This window comes from Pseudonaja textilis, chromosome 13 (assembly GCF_049901715.1).
Source record: "Pseudonaja textilis isolate UNSWEBS1 chromosome 13, rPseTex1.2, whole genome shotgun sequence".
Lineage (NCBI taxonomy): Eukaryota > Metazoa > Chordata > Lepidosauria > Squamata > Elapidae > Pseudonaja > Pseudonaja textilis.
Genome location: NC_142002.1, coordinates 12,414,801 through 12,438,740, shown reverse-complemented (window position 1 = coordinate 12,438,740; position 23,940 = coordinate 12,414,801). Strand labels below are relative to the sequence as shown.

Genomic DNA, 23,940 nt, shown 5'->3' with positions numbered 1-23,940 from the left:
ACAAAAACTGGATGAATGTGTAAATTGTAATTGCTATTGCTGATTCCTGCCCTGCCTCTATTGCCACTGTTCTCAGCCACTGGCTCCCTACAAAATGAACAAAAAGTCCATTTGGAAGCTAAGCTTGGATGGCATGAAAAGGTTTTTGCACCACAGCATGTATAAGGATCATTTAGGCCTATAATGAGAAGAGAGAATGACAACCAGATGGGGAGACTATAGAAATAATAGGTCGCCAGGAAGTGTTTATGACATTGTTAAGTGCAAATGGAAGGGGTGGGATAAGATTTACTCATTTATTTACAAATCAAATTATCCTTTATTGCACTCATTAAACAGCAGATTGTATTTATATTCCACCTCCCTCCCAAAACTCCAGTTTATTTGCAATAGAACCAGCAGTCTATTAACACAAGTAAGGAAGTAAATACTCAGTGGCTGCTTAAGTGAGGTTTCCAGAAAGCTTCATAGAAAATCAAACCTTTAGGAACCATGCTAGTCTTTCCCTGAAGATGACATCTATAGAAATCCTAGTGCAAGTCCTTAACTTATGACCCCAACTGAGCCCAAAACTGTTCCTAAGCGAGACAGTTGTTAAGTGAGTTTCCCCCCATTTTCTCATCTTATGATTAGATTTATTTATCTAGGCAAAATAATGGAACCTCTCCGTTGGGTTGAACATCTCTTGGCAACTTGATGGACACCTCTATATTGTTTCTGAAGCAGCCATTCCAAGTGATTTGCCGCTGCTTTTTTCTGTGGTGATTTTGGATCTTTCCCTCTGGACTACAGTCTCTGGGGTTTCTTAGGGTCCCACCAAGAGCTAACCAGGTCCTGCATAGCCTTCTGCGATCAACCAGGGTTGTCCAAGGGCTCCTAAAGGAGTGTGAGAGAACCTGAAGTAGATTGGTTCTCATCCGCTGTTCCACTTTCCTATAATCATTTTTCCTGGACAAGGAACACTGGCAGCTTCCACCTCTGGGAAACAGCTGGATTGGACCTAAGAAACTAACCAGTGGGCAGGTGAGGGTTTTGCTGAAGATCCCAGGTCTGGAGGCCAGCATTGGCTGAATGCTGAATTCTTGTCTGAATCCTGAGCAGCCCCGTGAAAGCTGGCTGCGCAATGCCTTGACTGAGCACCCCGATGTCTTAGGTTGCCTCTCCGGCTTGTCTAGGTATTCCTGCCCAGAGATGGGCTGGGGAGGAGAGGGAGGAGGAGGAGGAGGAGGGACCCCAATAAACCCACCCGCTTTTGCCTGATCTGATCGGGCGGCGGCGTTTCTCTGGCCATGGGAGCCTTTGGGCGCCCGTTCCGCTCCAACAGCGGCACCAGGAGCGCACAAGGGCGCACCGGCTTGGCGAGAGGAGGGCTGGAGAACGAGGTGGCAGCCCTCCCCACGCATCAGTCGGCCGGGCTGCAAGCCGCAACGCCCGGGAGCCTGCAGAGTCGGCCAGCCCGGAACGCATGGAGCAACTGGCCAGGCAGCTCTGAAGCCCAGCGCCGGAGCCGGGAGCGCCATGCCGCCGGTTTAGTTCCTTCGAGCCCGTCTCCGAGGCCAGGCGAGGAGGGGGAAGAGGAAGAAGAGGAGGAGGAGGAAGAAGAAGAAGAAGAAGAAGCGGGCCAACTGCTGGGATGAGCGCCGCGGCCGCCACCGGGGTCTTCGTGTTATCCCTCTGCGCCATCCCCGTCACCTACCTCTTCAACGCTTCGGTTGTCACCGGCAGGTGAGCCAAGGGGGCAGGTGCGGGCGTTTTCTCACGTGCGCGCTGCCAAGCGGGGCCGGCGTAACGTGGGAAAGGGGCTCGCGGAGGCGAAGAAGAGGAAAGGGGGCGCAAAAGTGGCAAGAGCATTGAGAGAGGCGCGCGCAAAGAGCGGAGCTTCGTCCCAGGTGGAAAAGCGGTCAGGGTGCCTTGGAGGCAGCCCCCGTTTCTCTGGCCGCCCGGCCCGATGCACCCCAAAGACCAGGAGGGGAGCGCTTTGCAGGATTGGGGAGAATTCGTGTGGGGGGGGCGGTTTTCAGGAAGCTGCATTTGCACCTGCTGGTCATTGCTTCTGAGCCAACACGGATCTGTGTGACTGCTGTCGTGTGCATAGTGCCTTAAGGATACGGTACCTTGGATTCGACTAGCTCTGCTTAGGGATGAGTGATTGTTGCGGAAGTATGTATTGGGTTGTGGGGAGGTGAGGGAAAGGGGCTTGAATAAATAGAACGGCATCATGGGCCATAGTTTGTCTCCCCTACCTCAGCTGTTTGCTTTCTGGCAACTTCCCCCAAATGCCACAAGGGAGAATATTAAGTCCATGGGTTTTTCAAATTGCATACTTTTTATTTGTTGTGTTTGGTTAGTCACACTAGGCCAGAAGTCGCCCATCATGATGCATTCAGATCCAACCAACCACTTTAGAACTGGGATAGAAACTGCAGCCTAATTTGGGAATAAGACTGATTTATAAATTCACACGCGGTACACTTGAGTAAGCCCAAAATAGCCAAGTTCACACATAACTGTTGCAAATGAGGTGTACAAAGCAGAGTTGCGGTGTTGCTTGCATTCCAAGCCGCCTCACCCAATTAAATTGCCTGGGAACAGCAGGTTTGCTCAGGGCTAACTTATCCTTAATTAAAAGAATCAGGTCTCTGCATTTGCCAAACAACAAAGTATCACTTAAGTCATAAATGACCTGCACCAACAAGATTGACAGGACCATAGACACAGCATGAGAGGTCAGGGGAAGGCCATTCTGTAGAATCCCTGCTGAATAGGGAAGTGTTTACCCACCAAAACTAAAAGGCAGGATATATTGCAAGGATGTCCATCTGATGGGACCACAAAAAGGACCTTCTCAGTGGTGGCCCCTTTCTTTATGAAACATCCTCCTCCTCAGTGTATGATTAGCCTCCAGCCTGTTGCTTTTCCTAAAGGCCCTAAAGGTATAGTTTTATCAGTAGGTTTGAGGTCCCCAAATAGAGCCGATCAAGGGATTAATTTGACCGTGTTGCTTGTTGCCTTTGGGTGGAATTGAGTAGATTTTATTATCAGATCAATCTGATTTGATATCCTTGACCACAGCCAAGTACTGTTCCGCACTTTGCAAAATAGTGTTTATCCTTGTTTAGATCTTTTAGAATAGCAATAGCACTTAGACTTATATACCACTTCATAGTGCTTTACAGCCCTCTCTAAGCAGTTTAGAGAGTCAGCCTATCACCCCAACAATCTGGTTCCTCATTTAACTCATCTCGGAAGGACGGAAGGCTGAGTCAACCTTAAGCTGGTCAGGATCAAACTCCAGACTGTGGACAGTGCCAGCTTGCAACATTGCATTCTTAACCACTGCACCACCATGCCATATATACACACACACACACACACACACACACACACACACACACACACACACACATACATATATAGATAGATAGATAGATATACATAGATAGATAGATATAGATATAGATATGTTTTCTTTTCGCAGATACTTACATGTATTCAGCTTTGTTCGGGTATTTTCCCACGCTTTTAAAGTTGTAGCAACATTTCAGCAATATATATATATATATATATATATATATATATATATATATATATATATATATATATATATATATATATATATATATATATATATATCTTCATTTTTTCCTTTTATCTTAAAATGAATTGTGATTTGTGTTTGTTTTTTTAATTTGATGGTCCATGACCAAATAAAAGTTTGATTTGATTGTGTTGCTGCTGCTACCGCACAGGGTGAGGTTTTTACCTTGTGGGCTTTTAATGTTGTAAGCCACCTCGAGTTACCTGTGTGTGACTTGGGCAACCATATAGGTTTGTTTCACAATAATAAAACTTGTGCAGAAAACACTCCCTTCCTCTTCTAGTCCTGGCTTTCCCCAGTCTGGCCATCAGAAAGGCACCGACTCGGGTTCATTTTGTGTGCCCAGTTGGCTGTTTTGTTGTGGCTGGGATGTCCTTTGCCCCTGGAACAATACCTGGAGTTTGCACAGATTGTGTTTCAAGTTATATAAAGGGGGGACATGCTGAACAGGCTGTTGTTGATGTAATGGCTTAGAAGGTACCCAGGGGAGGGCCAGGCCAGGCCAAGAACAAGAGCAGGAAGGCCTGGCTCTTTGGTCACTTTCCTAAGCTGGGCTGGTATTTTTAGAAGCTGCCCTGCCCTCGGCTGCCTGCGCTGACATGTTGTGGAAAGGGGCACAACAATAACCAGCAGCTGCTTTCTGCAGAAGAAATGCCAGAGGTTCATTTGTCAAGAGAGAAGTGGCAGGCTTGGCCTGAGTGCAATTGTTTTCTCCCTACAGCCCATGTTCCCCAGCTCAGCACACAGAGAGAGTGTGACTCACCATCAGAATTAGCATCCCTGGACATCTGCTCTTCGTTCCTTAGCGCACTTCTTTTCTTGACGTAAATGCAACGTTTTCTTCCAATTTCCCTCCATCGCAATGCTTTTTAAAGCAGCAGCCTCCAACCTTTTGAGCACTGGGGAGAAAGGTTTTTGCGTGGCCCGGAGGAGATGTGGTTTTGCGTGCTGCCTGCCTCCCAGAGATGGGGCTTTGCTTGTTTGCGTGGCCCGGTTTCTCGCATGCCGTGGCCCAGTGCTGGTCCACGGACCAGGGGGTTGAAGACTCCTGCTTTAATGTAATGGAGAGAAAGAAACTATTTTCACCTTGCATGGATAAGGTAAAGGTAAAGGTTCCCTCACACATCCGTGCTAGTTGTTTCCATCTCTAAGGGGCGGAGAGGAGCCAGCGTTGTCCGAGGACGTCTCCGTGTTCATGTGGCCGGCAGGACTAAAGGCCTTCAAAGGCGCACGGAACACTGTTCCCCTCCCAGCAAAGGGGTCCCTATTTTTCTACTTGCATTTTTACATGCTTTCGAACTGCTAGGTTGGCAGAAGCTGGGATAAGTAATGGGAGCTCACTCCATGACGTGGTGCTAGGGATTCAAACCGCCGACCTGCTGACCTTTCTGATTGACAAGCCACCGTCTTAGCCACTGAGTCACCGCATGCATGGATAGCAGAGTCGAAAGTCTGGATCTCCCTACTCTGTGTGTGTGTGTGTGTGTGTGTGTGTGTGTGTGTGTGTGTTCATGTTAATTTATGATTCTTGGTGAGTCCCTGGATAAGTCCTTGCACGTTTTCTTGGCAAGATTTCAGAAGTGGTTTGCCATTACCTCCTTCCTGGGGCTGAAAGAGAGCAAGTGGCCTAAGGTCACCCACCTGGCTTTGTGCCTAAGGTAGGACTAGAACTCACAGTCTCCTGGTTTCTAGCCTGATGTCTTAACCACTGCACCAAATGAGCTCTCAAATGAATATCTCTGCTTTTACATCAGACTTGACTCTTGGTAGCTGTCTGGACTGATCTTTGCTGTTTTCTTGGGAAGATTTTTGGAAGTGGCTTGCCATTGTCTTCTTCTTCCTAGGGCAGGGAGAGAGAGAGGGACTGGTCCAAGGCCCCCCGGTTGGCTTTGTGCCTAAGGCGGGACAAGAATTTACAGTCTCCTGGTTTCTGGCCTGATACTTTGACCACTACATCATGGAATACAACACAATGCTGACTCCCTATTTATAGTCCAGCCCAGCAGTGGGATTCACTTTTTTTTACTACCAGTTCTGTGGGCGTGGCTTGGTGGGCATGGCAGGGGAAGGATGCTGCAAAATCCCCTTTCCCTCCCCACCCCACTAACCTGCTTTCCAGCTCCGTTCTCCTGTGCAGGGCAACAAAAGAAGACCCAGCCAATCAGCTGGGACTCTGGAGGCAGAGAAGAGATGGGGGCAGGGCCAGTCAGAGGTGGTATTTGCTGGTTCTCCGAACTCTTCAAAATTTCTGCTACTGGTTCTCCAGAACTGGTCAGAACTAACTGAATACCACCTCTGGTCCACCCCTTTAACCACTACACAATAGATCTCATAGCCAAGGCTAACAGAGCCATTCAGCTATTGCTTCTCCATTTTCTTCTTCCTTGTTGCCCTTTGCTTGCTCCCTCCAAGGATATCAGCGGCACTCAGGAACCAGGAACCAGGGGTGGGATTCAAAATGTTTAACAACCAGTTCTGTGAGCGTGCCTTAGTTGGTGGGCGTGGCTTGGTGGTCATGTGACTGGGTGGGCATGGCTTAGTGGTCATGTTATTGGCTGGGTGTGGCCAACTCAATATCACTCACATTGAGGCACGCATCTCCTCGCCTGGCCTCTCATGACTTTGGGGATGCTGCAACAGTCATAAGTGTGAAAAACGGTCATAAGTCACTTATTTCAGTGCCATTGCAACTTTGAATGGTCACCCCACACAAGCAAAGTACCAGCAAAGGAAGGGAAAAAAACTCCAGAGAAGTTCCTGAGACAGGCAGTCTAGTCCTGCCAAGAATGTAATCAGGGTTAAGGGAGAGGCAGTTTCTGTAAGCAACACCAGAATGTTTCCTTCCTGCCTTCCTTACAGGATTAGGCCAGTAATTTCTTCTAACAACTGGTTCTCCAAACTGCTTAGAATGTTAACAACCGGTTCTAGTGAATAGGTGCAAACTGGTAGAATCCCAGCCCTGTCAGGAACACAGAAGACAACATTCAGCCCATCTAGCCTCATCCTCAACACTGCAGTTAGTAGGGGGATGTGAACTTTGCTGCAGGAACTGAAGTTTGGAAACTGTTAGGCTAATGTCGATAGCCATGACAAACATACCTTTGCTCCTAAAGGGTTCGTTCATCATTTTAGATCACCACTGGGTTAAATAGGGTTTATGGCAAACTTGATGATATTAGCTTGGAGTATCATGCAAGCCAGGTCTTTGGCTCTCACAACTGGCTTTGTCAGAAGAAGGCCAGCTAACAGTTGGAGCATCTCATAGAACTGAAGCTGTCTTCTTAAACCTCTCCCCCCACCCCCGCCGCCATCTTAATTAAGCCAGTGAAATACAACAAAAATCCAACAGTACTGTTTTTGTGGCTTGTGGCTTCTGAGGAAGGAAAAGGAAATGACTTGCAAGTGTGCTCCCCACTGAAGTTTCATAGTTCCTTTAACGATTGACTTGCAGAAGGCTAAGCTGCATTTGTCAAAGAAAAAGAGTTCTCATTATTTGTTGTGGTTCTCATTTATAAATATCTGAAGCTGCTTACAGTCCAATTCTGCACTGCCAAAGATCAGCAAAAATTTATCCCACAGGGAAAATTATTCACCGTTCCAGATTTTCCAACACAGAGCTATCAGTAATGATTTCCCATGTGTGTTGGGATGCTCTGAACTACAGAATTGGAAGGGGGGAAAAGCACTGGGTGAAATTAGCATTTCTCTTTTCCTTCGGTTTTATTTGAGGAAGTGAAGGGTAAAAATATGTTAAGATGACTTTTTTCCTCTTCTGGTTTCTCACTTTTGGTTTTATTTCCTGCAGCTCTTGGGTCATTGTAATAGCTGGATTGTTAATTCTGGTCTTGGTGGGCTTGGCAGCTCGGTTTCTAGTGAAAAGGAGACCACCAAGCGATCCACTTTTCTATGGTATGTATTGGTGCATTGTTGGACAAAGTAAACTGGAGTGGCCAATCGATAATTCAAATCACACCATAGTAAACCGTAGTTTGACTAAAGTTCATTGTACTCACTGAAATTGACTGAATTTAAATGAATGCTAAGTAATAATGTTAAGCCAAAGTCTAACACTATGCTTTAATGGCTTGTTAGTATTAATTGTGGCTGAATGCATTCATATTCTGAATTTGCATAATGTAATAAATGAAAATTTTTAGATCTTCTCCAGGTCCGGTTTAGTATGTTGTGCAAAGACAATTGTTGCATATTATTAATTATTGATTCGAGAAATTAAGATTTCTTGATATAAGAACAAGTTGTGATAAGTCTGAGACAGTGGCCTCATTCAGATGCTGCACTAAACCATAATGTATTTATTTTTGACTTGGTACAATTCACAACCCCACCCATGATTTAGCATGAAGCACCAGCTAAGGCCTTGTAGCTAATTAAAAACAAATTATAATAAAAATAATTGTGGCTTAATATAATAGGTAAAAGCAGCCAGTGGTTGCTTTTCACAGCTCAGTCAGTTGGTAGCAAAAGCTTTATTCCACGTTTCCATTTGTAACTCTCCTCCCGCAAGAAAAGTACAGGTGAAAATAAGAGGGCTGCAAATAGAGAATGGCACTGATGACATTTGAACATCACAGTGAAAGATAAAAGTCTGTGAAGGAGGCCAGACAGTTGCAGAAAAACAACTTGTGCAATAATAAATTTGAAAGTTTTGAAAAGACCGGTGGTTTCACTTGTAATTAGAAAATGCTTCTCCTTTTTTTCCCCCTGTAGTTTACGCTGTGTTCGCTTTTACTAGCATCGTGAACCTAATCATTGGGCTGGAACACGATGGGATAATTGATGGATTCATGACTTATTACTTGAAAGAGGTAAATAATTACAGCTCGTTAGGGGTGGAGGAAGTGGGTAGACAGCTGGGAGCCCTGGTGTCACAGTGGTTAGAATGCAGTATTGCAGGCTGACTCTGCCCACAGCCAGGAGTTCGATCCGGATGGAGCTCAAGGTTGACTCTGCCTTCCACCCAGATTGCCAGGGGCAAGATGCTGACTGTCAACCATTTAGAGAGCACCGTAAAGCACCGTGAAGTGGTATATCAGTCTTAAGTGCTCTGGCTATTTCTATTTTCTCCTGGAATACTCGAATAGAGAGCAGTGAGGTTCGGTACAGTCCTTGCAAAAGATCATTCACTTCTGCATTCTTCATGCTGGTGTGCTGGAGGCTCGCCAACGGATTCTGAGAATTTTATGATCGGGAAGCAAACCACAGTCTCCACTAGCTGCAGATTCTCAGAATTGCAGGCTTAGGATATTAGGAAAGATTGCTGGAAAGAACAATTGACTTCTACAATTTAATCTTTCATTTGAAGAGATCAGAAAGTACGCAACTCATCTTTTTGGGGGTGCCTGTGTGTGTGTGTGTGTGTGTGTGTGTGTGTGATCCATTAAAGTGATGATTGGATCATGTACGGTTTGCATGTTCCTCTGATTTTTACTATCTCCTTCCTGCCTGCAAGCTGGATGTACATGCTTGATGCTGCAGTGAAGTTATGAGTCGCCAAAGGTCAAAAATACAACAACGGCATAGACATTTCCTCCTTTTGCACAGACTTTGTCCAAAGGTGACAGTCCGTAAATTGGACAACATTCTTACGTTTCCTTTGGAGCAATACACAGCCTCCAGACACAGATTGTAGAGGGCTAGCAGCATGCTTCACTTCATTTGTATTCATTTCTATTCTTAACCTCTTTTCCACCAAGTTGATCTGAATGATTCTTCCAGGTACAAAACCACAGAAGATCTTTTCTCTTTACCATCAGCAGAAAACTAGATTCAACAATGAGAAAGGATCTGGATTCATCTGAGGATAAAAAGGGAACTACTTTTATGTCTCAGAGCATTGTGTGGGTCTGGCGTTTACAACAGAGCCTGTTGACAACCCTGAGTTATTGGGTTGTTAACCACAGTTGAGCACTGGGGCAGCATGTTTATCAGGCCCTGGTGGCTTTGAATAAGCTTTTACACGAAGATTTAAAATTGGAATTAGGTTTTTTTTTTTTAAATCTCTATCACACACGATGCATTGATTGCTAAACTTGCCAAACCACTTTTTAAATCTACAATAGAGGTCCCCAAACTTGGCAAGTTGAAGACTTGTGGACTTCAACTCCCAGAATTCCTCCTCCAGTCATGTTAGCTCAGGAATTCTGGAAGTTGAAGTCCACAAGTCTTCAACTTGCCAAGTTTTAAGACCCTTGTACTAGCACTAGTATGGGTAGTCCTTGGACTTACAACAGTCCAAGGTCTTAAAAGTTGCCAAGTTTGGGGATCCCTGGTCTACCAGATTAAACCAAGGTGGATTTGCATATTATTCCAGGTTTTGTACAAATTCAGGAAAGCTACATTTCATGAGAATGGAAGAAAAATTATCAATGGAAAATGATTTGTGAGTAGAAGCGCTAGAAGGGAGTGAGGTTTACTCCGATTATATACTAGTGTGGTATTTTACCACAGGTTGAGAACCACTGCACTGTATACTAGCACAGGGGGCTTCAAACTCGATAGCTTTAAGACTTGTGGACTTCAACTTCCAGAATTCCTCCTCCAGTCATGTTAGCTCAGGAATTCTGGGAGTTGAAGTTCTCAAGTCTTAAACTTGCCAAGTTTGAAAACCCTTGTACTAGCATTAGTATGGGTAGTCCTTGGACTTACAACAGTTCATTTAGTGACCGTTCAAAGTTACAACAGCATTGAAAAAGGTGACTTATATGACCATTTTTCACACTTAGGACCATGGCAGCATCCCCGAGGGTCACATGATTCATATTCGGTTGCTTGGCAACCGATTCATATTTATGACGGTTGCAGCATCCCAGGGTCAGGTATGATCTGCTTTTGCAACCTTCTGACAAGCAAAGTCAATGGGGAAGCCAGGTTCACTTAACAGTAATTTAACAATGGTAATGATTCACTTAACAAACGGGGCAAGAAAAGTTTTAAAATGGGGCAAAGCGCACTTAACACATATCTCACTTAGCAGCATTAATTTTGACCTCAGTTGTGGTCATAAGTCAAGGACTATCTGTATATCTAGCTGTGATGTCCTCCCAGAGTGGTCTGTGAAGGCTTGAAGAAATGTTATGATTTAAATCTTGATTTAAGTCTTGGGGGTCTGTGGCTACGAAAGGTATTTAAAGGGAGGCCGTGGTGAACAAAAGATTAAGAACCCCCCTACGAATGGTTTTTCCTGTCAGTATTACTGGGAGTATTCTTGGTGGTCCCTTGATTAGGCTGTTGCTTATTGTTTAATTGTTTGTCCTAGTTGGTAGTTCATTGATTACCATATTGGAGTAATGTCCCAAAGGTGGTTTTTTTTTCAGGAGTTTCTTGTTTTTCTTTGAAGACATTTCGCTTCTCATCCAAGAAGCTTCTTCAGCTCTGACTGAATAGTGTGGAAGCTAAAGAAGCTTCTTGGATGAGAAGCAAAACATCTTCAAGGAAAAATCAGAACTGAAGAAGCTTCTTGGATGAGAAGCGAAATGTCTTCAAAGAAAAACAAGGAAGTCCAGTTGCCTTCTGAAAAAAGCACGGCTGGGACAACTACTACCTGGATGACTGAGAATCTCTATAGATATTTAAGTAATAAAATGTCTGCGAGGAAACCACCAAGCTCTGAGACCACCAAGGACCCCCCGGTTCAACCCCGAGCTGCAAATATTCTCTTCGGTTGGAGAAAGATCCGCCAATCTCTGTTGGATAATTAAATTCATTGCAAAGACAACCAAGGCTATCATTATGCCACATTTTATCTCCAGCGGGGTTAAACTCAAACAACTCTTTTTTGTTGTTGTTTCAGCTGAAACTGTTATGTAGCCTTATCTTCTTTGTCATTCAATTACTCTTACGCTTATTTCCCTAGGGTGAGCCTTATCTGAACACCGCTTACAGCCACATGATTTGCTACTGGGATGGCTCCATTCATTATCTGATGTATCTTCTGATGGTCGCAGCCATTGCCTGGGAGTACGTAAGCATGACCTTTGGGGAGCTAAGCATGACCTTTGGGGGGAGGGGCTAAGCATGATATGAGCCCTGGTGGCGCAGTGGTTAGTATGCAGTATTGCAGGCTACTTCTGCTGACTGCTGGCTGCCATCAGTTGGGCAGTTCGATTCTCACTAGCTCAAGGTTGATTCAGCCTTCCATCTTTCTAAGGTCAGTAAAATGAGGACTCAGATTGAATCCTCAAAATATACAGCTCTCTTTTCTCCCAATGTGATCTTCACAAAAACATCCCTATGATGTAATCAGGGCAGAGAGATCTTCCAACGACGTGGCTGAAGATTATTCTGAACCCAAATCTTCCTGGTCATGCTCCCACCCTCTGAACCCAACAAACTACACAGCCACAGTGATTCTATTCCCATTTAGATGGGATATTTTCTTTTCTTCACCTGGCAAATACGTCTTACCTTTTGCCGCCTCCACCCTATAGGGCTGAGTATTTTAAAAACGGTCCCATTAATGTTTTAAACGAATGCAATGATTTAGTGCAAGTGATGCATTCACTGATTATAAATATATAGGCACGTGTAGTTTAATTGTACCTCCAGAAAGAGGACATGCATCACAGTGGTATCTGAAAGCAAGGTCTTCTATTTTCTCTGGCAGGGAAAATTATCGGATGATTGGCTTGTACTGGCTGGGATCCATCACAATGAGCATAATTGTCTTTATCCCCGGAAATATTGTGGGTAAGGAAATATTAAGAATACACTTTGCTTTGGGGCTTTAATAATTGACCTCTTTTCAAAGTTTTGGATAATTAACCTCTTTTCAGATTGTTGCATTTTCAAGGCAGTGAGATTAGTGGTGACCAATGAACTGCATATTATATAGTATCATAGAGCAGGTTGGGAGCATTTAGCTAACTTTGGCCAATCTCAAAAGCCAAGCAGTCTGAGATATGTTTAGTGCTGCGATGGGAGATTGGATAACCCAGAATTGCACACTAGCTGGAAAGTCAAAAATGACAACGTGCATGACAACGTGCCACGGCCAATTCACTGCAGCCAGCTTGCCATGGCCAACTCACCGTGGCCAACTTGCCACAACAACTTGCTGCGGGAGAAGAGTTACACTAATATCAAAGAAATAGGGGACTAGAATCATTAAAGGATGCCCAGGGAGAGACAACATGAAATGCGAATGACAAGAATTAAAATATTTTAAAAAATTATTTTAAACAATTAAATTGAATTGTTGAATTGTTGTCCTGCAGTGAGCTGTCCCATGGTGAGGCCGCCATGGCAAGTTCTCCCATGGTGAGTTGACCATGGCATGTTGGCTATGGTTAATTGGCTGCAGTCAGTTGTCAGTTGTCCTATTCTGAGCTGCAACAAAGCAGTGATTAATCCCTTTTGTTGTTTTTTTCAAGAAAACTGTATGAAATCATCAGGAGTTGAACCCTACTAGAAGGAGACTCTCCTACTGTTGAACTAATAAAACAAATAAGTCACAATTCAGTAAACCGAAAGCAAATTGCATTGTCGCACCATATCCTACACCTGATATAAGCTCAGATTTATATTTGACACCTTCTGGAGGAAAATAAAAAACGAAGTAGAATATTTGTGGTGCCTTTCCTCCCCCTTTTTTTCTCCATTTCCTGGAATAAATGTCAACCAGGATGGAGTTGATCATGTAAATTGTGAATTTTGAGAGTTGTAATCTAACACATCTGGAGATCACCATACTTAGCTCCCTCCAGATGTGCTTGAATATAACTGCTAGTTCCCAGACAGAATATCTGGATATTAGGAACGTTTACATGATATTAGCTGTATCTTCATGACAAGAGAATATTACTGTAAGTATTGTGGTTCACCGGCAGCCGAATCCGACAGTGAGGAAGAAAGGGGAGGGAGTCTGGGGAGGACTCGGAAGGGGGTCCTGCGTCCGATGCAGAGATGGGGCCAGGACCATCTGGGAGTGGAGTGCTGACTCCGGAGCCTCCAGAGTCCGGCAGCAGCGAGGCAGAGGACCGAGGGGAGCCTGTTCCTACTGTGCGTGTGCACAGAGCTGCTAGAAGGCGAGAGCAGCTGAGACAAAAGGGGTGACTCAGGAGTAAGGCTGGGAGGTGATTGCCCCTCCCATAAGGGATAAAAGCCAGACCTAAATGACGAAACCTTTGCAGGAAGCAAAGTAGTTTGATCGGTTTTGAGTCATCCTTCAGCTCTGTGTACTTTGGTTGGTTTTTTTTCTTATACTTCGGTTGGTTTCTTTTATAGTTAATTAGATACTTCTGTTTTCGGCAGCATTCCACAGAACTGAAAGGTGTATCTTGGGGGACTGTTTAAGATTAGTTCCGGCTGGGAATTAAAACAATTCCCAGTGTTGCAATAAAATAGGTTTTGCTTTTAAAACAAGTTTGTGATTAATTACGTTTGACAAAGCCTGGGTCAGAACAGAAAGATAGTCTGATATATGAGCCCAGCTAGGGAGCTTATCTCATGTTTGAATGCATTGTATGAAACTTTGAAAGTGAGATACCTGAATAAACCAGGATTCAAATAACCCAGTTAATCTTGTCATGCAAACAAGATCAGTAAACTGCACTGGATTCCTTGTGATTTTCATCTGAATAAGCATGCAAAAGATTTGCGCTGTTCAACCTGTCATTAACCATCCTTAATTCATGTTTTCCCTGTTGCCAAATAGGAAAATATGGAACAAGAATGTGTCCTGTATCTTTGTTAAGCGTGCCGTATATTTGCCTCCCAATATGGGCTGGTTTCAAAATCTATAATCAACCATCAGCAGCTGCCAATTTTCCAACAAAGGTATTCTTCTTGTTACTGTTGTCATTATGGAAAGGAGAAGGAAAAAGGCTTGAATTTCAAAAGAATAGAATGAGAATCCCCATTTCCTGATTTTTCTGAATGTGTGGTGACTTGCCAGTATCCTTCTTAAAATGTGGCAGCCAGTTTGCAAGACACTGGGGCTGAATTCACCTCACGCTCAGCCAAAAACGAATAAATTACATTGCAACTCCGAAGGCCTGAGACATGTCATTTCATCCTAGGTGAAGACATATTCCTGCTTACTTTCCCCATGCATAGAAACACAGTCTTCACGTGTACAGGTAGTCAGTCCTTGGACTCACAACAGTTTGTTTAGTGTCTCTATAGAGATTCTCAGTCATCCAGGTCACGGTCATCCCAAAGGTGCTTTTTCCTAAGGCAACTGGACTTCATTTTTCCTTGAAGATGTTTTACTTCTCATCCAAGAAGCTTCTTCAGTTCCGAGCCAGAACTGAAGGAGCTTCTTGGATGAGAAGCGAAACATCTTCAAGGAAAAATAAAGTCCAGTTGCCTTTGGAAAAAGCACCTTTGGGACGGGTTTGTTTAGTGACAAGTGACAACGGTACTGAAAAAAGTGACTCTTATCTTTTTTCAACACTTATGGGTCTAGCGACAACCCCATGGTCACATGATCCAATCCAGACACTTGTCAACTGATTTTTGCCTCATAATGAGGCAAAATTCAGTTGACAAGTGTCTGGATTGGATCATGTGACCATGGGGTTGACTCATATTTATGATGGATGCTGCAACTGTCAAGCCAACTCAATGGGGAAGCCAGATTCACTTAACAACCATGTTACTAGCTTAACAATTGCAGCGATTCCCTTAACAACTGTGGAATTGTCACGGTGCGGCAAGAAAGGTTGTAAAATGGGCCCAAAACTCACGGAACAAATGTCTCCCTTAGCAACATAAATTTTGGGCTCAAATCCAGTCGTAAATCGAGGACTACCTGCCTCGAGGGAAATGTTCTGAGCCTCAGCAACATCTTACCTTAAGGGGAAATGGATGTGGGTTTTGTTTTGAAGGCAGGTGAAAGTGACAAAACAAGTCTATGAACTAAACATAATTTGGTTTCCAACTCTGCTGCTGCCTCCGTTTAAAAAAGGGTTCTTCAAACAACCTCATGAGGCTAAATCTTTTCAACAACAAAAAAAAAGCCTGTTTTTTCTTGTGGTTTTCCTTCTGCTTTTTTGTTATGTCTTCTTGTTGTAAGAGCTACAGTAAATGGCAATGCAATGACTTAGGTTGGCTCGACTCCAAACAGTTAGTACTCCAGAAGCAGTCAGGAAATGTTTTTTTCTGTTTCTTGAAAAACATTTTCTTCTAGGATTTTAGAATAGAATAGAATAGAACAGAACAGAACAGAATAGAATATTGGAATAGAATAGAATAGAATAGAATATTGGAATAGAGTAGAATAGAATAGAATAGGATAGAATAGAATAGAATAGAATATTGGAATAAAGAATAAAGTAGAATAGAAATAGAATAGAATAGAATAGCATAGAATAGAATAGAAATGGAGTAGAGTGGAAGAGGAAGAGGAGGAAGAGGATAGGAATAGAATAGAATTAGAATAGAATAGAATAGAATAGAATAGAATAGAATAGAATAGAATAGAATAGAATAGAACAGAACAGAACAGAATAGAAACGAAACGGAGTAGAGTGGAAGAGGAGGAAGAGGATAGGAATAGAATAGAATTAGAATAGGATAGAATAGGATAGAATAGAATAGAATAACAGAGTTGGAAGGGAACTTGGAGGTCTTCTAGTCCAACCCCCTCTCAGGCAGGAAACACTATACATTGCAGACAAATGGTTGTCCAATCTCTTCTTAAAAACTTCCAGGGTTGGAGCAGTGTTTTGTTTTGTTTTGTTGGGAGGGGGAGTAAAAGACTTTTGGGTGTCACACTCTGTAAATGCTAAGCCACAGTTTGTTTCACTTTGAATTATGGAATTTGGCATCATTGAATAAGTTTGCACAATTGTTAAATTATAATAGTACCATTTGGCTGGGTTGATAAACCATAAATCATGGATTGGGAAGCAAAGTTGCTGAGGCCTCCTAGGATACTTGGCCCAAACTCAACAGACCACATGATTTGGCAGGTGATATCAATGAAGTCTGCGCCTTGTTTTCCAAACTGTTTTGACACTTTGGCCCTGCCAAAAAGTTCCTGCTCAATTGCAGACGCAAGGCCCCTCCTAAAAAACATCTGGCACAGGGTACAAAGTATATTGTTTTGCAGAGATGCTACACCACACCCTTTGCTGCTTTTGGCGCGAACTTCTAACAGGGCTTCCATCCCCGTTGCAGATCATTAAAGAAGTTCAGAAGCAGAATCTTCTGAGAAGACCGACCGACTTTCTCTTGGCTTCCTATTTCATTTTTGCAACAGGATTTTGCCTCTTCAGGGGCATGGTAAGTTGCCTTTTTGAAGAATAGAAACCAGAATCTTACAACACAAGGTGCGTGTCATACAAACTTTGTGGAAAGTGTTACATTTGCATTGAAATGTGTTTAAGTTTGCTGCTATGTTTATACTTCAGCACGGGGCAGGAAAAGGAAAGGTCCAGGCATGGACATCCATAGGGGGAGGCAAGTGTGATAAGATTTATGAATTGCTGCCTAATGCGGCATTGCAAAACCAGAAGGATGGAGTGTATCACATAGTGTCACAACAATGCATGTTTTGTAACTTTGCATGCTGTGGGCGATGACCAGGCTAAACCTGAGGGAGGGATCAAATGCATCATAAGTCATGAATCCCCTGCACACTTGTAAGAGATCCAAGTCCACCCCACTGTGAATGCTGTCTTATTCCCTCTCATTTCCCTGGACCGTTCGCAGCTCAGATTTTTGTAGAGAGCTTAAGCTTGCAATAATTTTTTAATATTCGTTTGGACTGCCTGAATCTTCTGATTTTCCTGGCACTTGACATCCATCCATCCATCCACTGTAGAAGATGACCAGGCGCCCACCAGAGACCCAAGTCCAGCCCAGCTTGAATGCCTCTCTTATCTCCTGCTCACTTCCCTTGACTGCTAGTTGGCCAAATTGTTTTTCTCTTCATACCCTTACATACCTAGGGAGATGGTACAGTAGTTGGAACAAGATTTTCACCAGGGATTTCCTAAGTTGTAGTTTATTGCACAGAAATTATGATCCAAATATTATGATCCTTTTTTTTTTCTTTAGATTGTTTTGGACTGTCCAGGTGAACTGTGTCGACTTTACAGCCAACTTCATGAGCCATACCTCAAGGACCCTGCTGCCTATCCAAAGCTTCAGGTGCCCCAGCTGAGACACTCGCATTGTGATTCACACATAACATTTGGAAGCTGCGCTTACGCATTTCAAGAAGCCAGAATGATGACTTTAATTCGTGAGGCTAAGCCAAAATTGAATGGATATGGTTATGGTTTAGTTCCACAAAGTTTCCAGCTTTGTGGACCAGCAGGATGGGGAGAAATGTCCCTGCAAATGCAGCTGGCAAGTGTATGCACGTACAGCTTCATTTGTGCAAGTGCTGAGCATGCATGCCTGCCGCTCGCTTAAATAGAGCGCATGCGCTCGCCTGCCATTTCCGTGGCCCGGTTGCAAACCTCTCATGGCCCACAAGTTGGGGAGCCCTTGTTTAGACTTCTGTGTAAATCTAAATATTAGGATGGGATACTGTTGATTGTTGGCATATGAATCCAGCAAAGGGTTTCTTCAGCAATTGTGGTTTAGCCTGAGGTGTGATGACAAATCATGCTAATTATCAACATTTTTAGACTAAGACCTTATTGGCTGGCTTTGTACTACAACCAGGTCACAATTTTCAAGCCTTAATAGAGTAGCAGGGTTCATATTTTGCATGAATTAAAAAAAATCAACTATGGCTTGACCAGATTGTACCCAACTATTATGGTTCATAAACCACAATTTATGGATTAGATGACATCATTTACAAAATTGTACAGGGAGACTTCACACATAAACAAATGGCTCCTGTTTTGAAGGTGCAAAGACCAATTCTCATCTCTTCTAACATTGCAGATGTTGGTCTATATGTTCTACTCAGTGCCATACTACATAATTTCACTCTATGGTCTGCTTGTACCTGGGTGCACCTGGATGCTCGATTTAACTCTTATTCATGCCGGAGGACTAGCTCAGGTAAGACCAGAACATTTTTAATGATCTCGTATGGAAGGCATGGTTTTTCTCTGTCCCACTTCCACGTTCAAAGGGGGACAAGCAGCTATGAACCAGAACATAGAAAGCCTACTGACTTGGAAGGGATCTTGTAGAGCACTTCTAGTCCAACCCCCTGCTCAGGTAGGAGACACTATACCATTTCAGACAAATGGTTTTCCAATCTTTTCTTTGGAATTTCCAGTGTTGGAATACCCATAACTTCTGGAGACAAGCTGTTCTATGGATTAATTGTTCTGCCAGGAAATTTCTCCTTAGATCTAGGTTGCTTCTCTCCTTGATTAGTTTCCATGCATTCCTTCTTTTCCTACCTTCTGGTGCTTTGGAGAATAAGTTGACCACCACCACTCTTCTTTGTGGCAGCCTCTCAAATATTGGAACAGTGCTAACAGTGTCCCCCTGGTCCTTCTTCTCACTAGACTAGCCATACATACTTAATTCTTGCAACTGTTCTTCATAACCATTCATCCTAAGCTATAGTTTACTGAATAAAGCAGAGTTTGGTATCATGGAGAAGGTGCTGGCCTAGAAACTGGAGATGAGGAGTTCTAGGTCCCCTTAGCCATTCAAAGCCAACTGAATTACTGTGGACTTCCTCTCTTTCAGCCAACCCATCTCAAAAGCTTTGTGGCGAAAAGAGGAGGAAGAGGAAGGAGCATTAGGCATGTTTGCTGCTTTGCATTGGCCAAAATACAGTATATACACAGTGGAATAAAATCATCAACGCCATCCGAGTTCACATACCACCCAAGCCATTAAAAATGGTTTGCCAACTCCAACGGCTAGCTTCACGTGCTTAAGTCAAAACTAAGTTAACCACAAGGGCTGGATTTGATCAACCTACTAACCTAAAATGAACGGTTAGCTAATTTGTGGCTTGCAGACATGTTCAAATTCAGCCAATGTTCTTCATTTCTGGTTAATATGTTGGATAAACTCAGGCAACTGTATTAATCAAATAAAGATGGTTCAGTTAGCATGCTGTCCGAACACAGGCCTCATAGCTTAACATAATAAACTCAACTGTTCAATCACTGTTCAGAAGGGATAAAGCTACCTATTCAATTTTTTCTGCTGTTGTTTGCGCATGGGGAAATCGGAATGTTGTTACTATCCAGGCAGAAGTACTGTTGCCACTGGAGATATTATCCTGTTTAGAGCCCCACCCAGTATGTATTCAGCATGGATGAAGAGCTTGCAAAGAGGCTAAAGACAGCAAGATTAAAGAAAGCAGACAGATGGATCAGTAATGGAAATAGCTGGGTTTTTTGCACCATTGAGATCAAGATTCTGAATTTAGCAAAGGTGAAACAGCAGAACTGAATAAGCTTCTTGAAGGAGAAGTGAAACATCTTCAGGGAAAAACAAAAACAGTCCAGTTGCCTCTTGAAAAAGCACCTTTGGGACAACCATGACCTAGATGGCTGAGAATCTCCATAGACAGGTAGAAGGAACAGCTCCAGAAACTCATCCAAGAAATAGCTGGAACAACACACCCAAAACAATTTCAGGATATTCATCCACCAGCCACACCTTCAGACCAGATACAATTAATCCAGATTGCTAAGTGTGCTACTCACAAGGAGAATTGCTACTGCTAAACAAATAAACATCAGGTCGTTTTCTGGGTTTACAATCTTTAATATCTAGAATTCCAGCCCTCTGTGTTCATCAGAGTGGAGGGTTTCTCATATCTGATTCTTCCTCAAAAGAAGAGTTACTTGATTATTTACTTCTTTAACTCTTCAAATACAAAAAATAAAAAAAAATGCCCAAGGTGGTTAATGGCAGGAAAAAAGATTTCAAACCCAACAATATCAACAATGTTAAAAAAAAACAAAACCTGAACCTTCTTTATTTGATTAATAGTTTTTTAAAAAAGAACAAACTTTCTCAGTTTTCCATGTTTGCCTAAATTGGAGAAACAGGACAGCAGACAGATTTTCTTGGAGAGGACTTCCACAATTGTGGAGCCACCACCAAGAAGATCCTGTGCTACCTTTCCCCAACAGCAGAAAATCTCCACAGCCACTCAGCTTAAACATGGAGATATACCTTTCTTGTAACACCAGATCTCTGAGGCCATTATTACACAAACAGAACTACTGTTGCCACTGGAGATACTTCCTCATCTGGCCATCCTTCTCTGTCTTCTTGTCATAGGATGCAGACTAATATTGAGACCTCTCCACGGATCAGCCCTATTCCCATAAAAACTCAAGTTGTCTAAAGCATGACTTGATCAGCCCTTCCTCTGCAGATGAGGGTCAGGGATCATTTAGAAGAAACCCTCCTATACTACCACCTCTTCCAATACTAGACAGCACAGTATCAACAGCAGAGACCTTCAAATTTCTAGGTTCTGCTATATCACATGACCTAAAATGGACACCTAACATCAAAAACATCATCAAAAAAGCACAACAAAGAATGTTCTTTCTGAGCCAACTCAGGAAGCTCAAACTGCCCAAGGAGCTGCTGATCCAGTTCTACAGAACAATGATTGTGTCTGTCACCTGCACCTCTTAACTGTCTGGTTTGGTTCTGCAACCCAACAGGACAGACACAGACTTTAGAGAGTAATTAGGACTGCAGAAAAAACAATGACTACCAACCTGCCTTCCACCAAGGACCTGTATACTGCATGAGTCAAAAAGAGGGCTGTGAAAATATCTACAGACCCCTCAGATCCTGGACATAAACTGTTTCAACTCCTACCCTCAAAACGACACTACAGAGCCCTGCACACCAGAACAACTAGACACAAGAACAGTTTTTTCCCGAAAGTCATCACCCTGCTAAACAAATAATTCCCTCAACACTGTTCAACTATTTACAAGTGTACACTACTATTACTGTTAATCTTCTCACCACTCCTTATCACCCTCTCACTTGACTGTTTCCTAGTATGATTTGATTGTTGATTGTACCCTATGACTATCATTAAGTGTTGTACATTATGATTCTTGATCCTTAACGAATGTCCCTTTTCTTTATGTATACTGAGAGTATTTATACCAAGACAAATTCCTTATGTGTCCAATCACACTTGGCCAATAAAGAATTCTATTCTATTCTATCTATTCAGATTAATCATCAACATTGCTAATACACAAATGAACCACTGCTCAAAACAGAGGATAACAGATGAAAGACAAAGCACAATCCTGAGCTATCCTAGTTGCTTCTATCTTTACGTGTTTGTTTTATGCTAAAAATATTCTTTGGCTCGGCTCTTGCTCATAACCTTCGATGTAAGTTTACGGTATGCTCCAGAAAACCCAATCAGCAACAGCTTCTTCTCTTGAAACTAAACGAAAGCCTTGCTCTTAGCAAAGAAAACAGCAAATTACTCTATTTTTTTTTTCAATTAACTTTTTATCGAGCAGCAGATCAGGTCCAGCACTTGGGAAAGGCTACATACCATTGTGTCAAAGTTCAAAGCAGGAAAACTCTAGTGGATGTCCCGATTTTATGCCAAGAGCTGACAGAGAGAGATATGGATCCTCTCCAGAACATTCTGGTTTCTCAAAGCAGAATAACAGGATATCTAGTATGTGCCAACTTTTGATTGATGCTGTGCTTAAAATAACAAGCAAGTTAATGGAAAGGGGATGCATATTGAATTAGCCCTAATAATGGGTTGTTTTCCTCTGGTTTAGTCTGGTGGTTAAGCCCAATCAGCTTTGGTTCAAACTTAAATGGTTTGCTTAATCAGGCTAGCTGGTTGACTAAGCCACTGCTGGTTAGCTTCAGTGTTCCCACTAAATCAAATCATTGTTTTACAGATACTTTGCTGATTTCCCAATGGTGACAAACGAAGCAAACAAAATTATATCTGTAATCTAAACGTACGCTTATAATTATTTTAATTTTATATTTCATGTTTTATATTTTTTATCTCTTGTAATGTTTTTTATTGAAATGTGGTGTGAACGGGCCATATGATAAATGTTTTTCGAGCTTGGTTTGCCCAAGATGCAAAGCTACAAACCACTGAAGGGGATTGTATTTTGGAGATGGCATACATAATGATTTCAAGATAAGGGGATGCATTTGAACTTGGGAGGGTATGTTGGAGGGATGCTGTTCACCCCGTTCCCCTAAAATGCATGGGTCCAGAACAAAGAGGTGGGTAGAGGGAGTCTCATTTAAAAACCCATAGCACATGGGCTCTGGGATTTCCAAAAGCGATGGGTCATGGTTCTCTGATTGAAGGAAATGTCTTAATGCATCCAGTAATTAAGGGGGCTGTTAACACTGATTCCTACAGAAATGACAACTCGAAATCCATTCCTTCTGCTTTCCAGGCTCAGTTCTCACACATTGGTGCTTCCATACATGCCAGAACGCCCTACATCTACAGAGTCCCTGATGAAGGGAAGCTGTGGTTTTTCATTCTCAATGTGATCCATGGAGTCCTCCCGCAGCTGTTTGTGTATCGCTGTATCCGCAGCCCTGAGTTTTTCATGAAAGCCCAGCTGGAAGAGAAGGTGGACTAAGAAGATGGCATCAAAACTGTGGGGTGTTGCAAGGAAGGGGTTGCCAGTTGGAACAAAAGTGTACTGAAAATAAAAGACTTCTGTCTTTCATAATATTTCTCAAGAGCTTGCTTCCAGATTCTGTGGGAATCTCTTTCTCCAAATAGAATCGGTTTAGTTTGGGACTTACCCCATGAGGTAGTGATGGGGGGTGATGTTTAAATCATTCAAGAAAGCAGCCCCTTCGCTCCCCCAGGCAACTAACGCTTCTGGTGTTGTCCGAACTCTTGTTAATAAAACTCCCTCATCCATTTTTCTAATCTCCCTCTGTACCAATTTCATTTTCAACCACACAGGTGATTTAAATGGTTTCAGGAATGAATAGCAGGACATTTTTCCTCAGGTGGGGTCAGTTTTGACTGACCCACTGGATTTTTAAAAAAAATTCCCAAGGGGACGTATTAAAGACAAAACAAGAGAAAAGTAGGAGCTTTCAGTCTTAGCTGGAAAATGATGTTCGAAGACCAATACAACCATCCTAGAAATTTTGCCACATCTTGCTGACAGTGAATATGCTGTTTTGTTATTATTGAGAACTACTGGGGAAACTACGTCTGCACAGAATGGTAACCATGGTTTCTTAACCTATGATTATTGACTGAATCCAATAATCTTGGCTCGTACAATACCAAGTCCCAAGTTTAAGCCTTCAACTTAGCACACTCTAACGAATGGAGCAGCCATGATGAGGCGCTGCCTTCTTCAGCTCTGCACCCTCTCAGTGCTTCCTACAAAATCAATGGGGGGAGCTGGATTTGCTTTGGCAAACAATTGCAG

At 42.9% G+C, this 23,940-nt stretch overlaps 1 protein-coding gene across 5 annotated transcripts; it reads left to right on the top strand.

Annotated features, from left to right (window-relative positions):
* Nucleotides 1–1,265: 1,265 nt before the first annotated feature.
* TM6SF1 (transmembrane 6 superfamily member 1) lies at nt 1,266–23,214 on the top strand. 5 transcript variants are annotated; one of them, XM_087941386.1, is made up of 11 exons: nt 1,266–1,725; nt 7,404–7,507; nt 8,327–8,424; nt 10,342–10,434; nt 11,472–11,575; nt 12,222–12,304; nt 14,271–14,392; nt 16,739–16,843; nt 17,621–17,713; nt 18,464–18,583; nt 22,933–23,214. In XM_087941386.1, the coding sequence occupies exons 1-11, from the start codon at nt 1,634–1,636 to the stop codon at nt 23,122–23,124; spliced, it is 1,206 nt and encodes a 401-aa protein (XP_087797512.1). In that variant the 5' UTR covers nt 1,266–1,633; the 3' UTR covers nt 23,125–23,214. The 5 variants fall into 5 exon arrangements, with proteins under 5 accessions (XP_087797512.1, XP_087797513.1, XP_087797514.1 ...); XM_087941387.1 differs by lacking the exon at nt 22,933–23,214 and adding an exon at nt 19,229–19,598; XM_087941388.1 differs by lacking the exon at nt 10,342–10,434.
* The last annotated feature ends 726 nt before the right edge of the window (nt 23,215–23,940 follow it).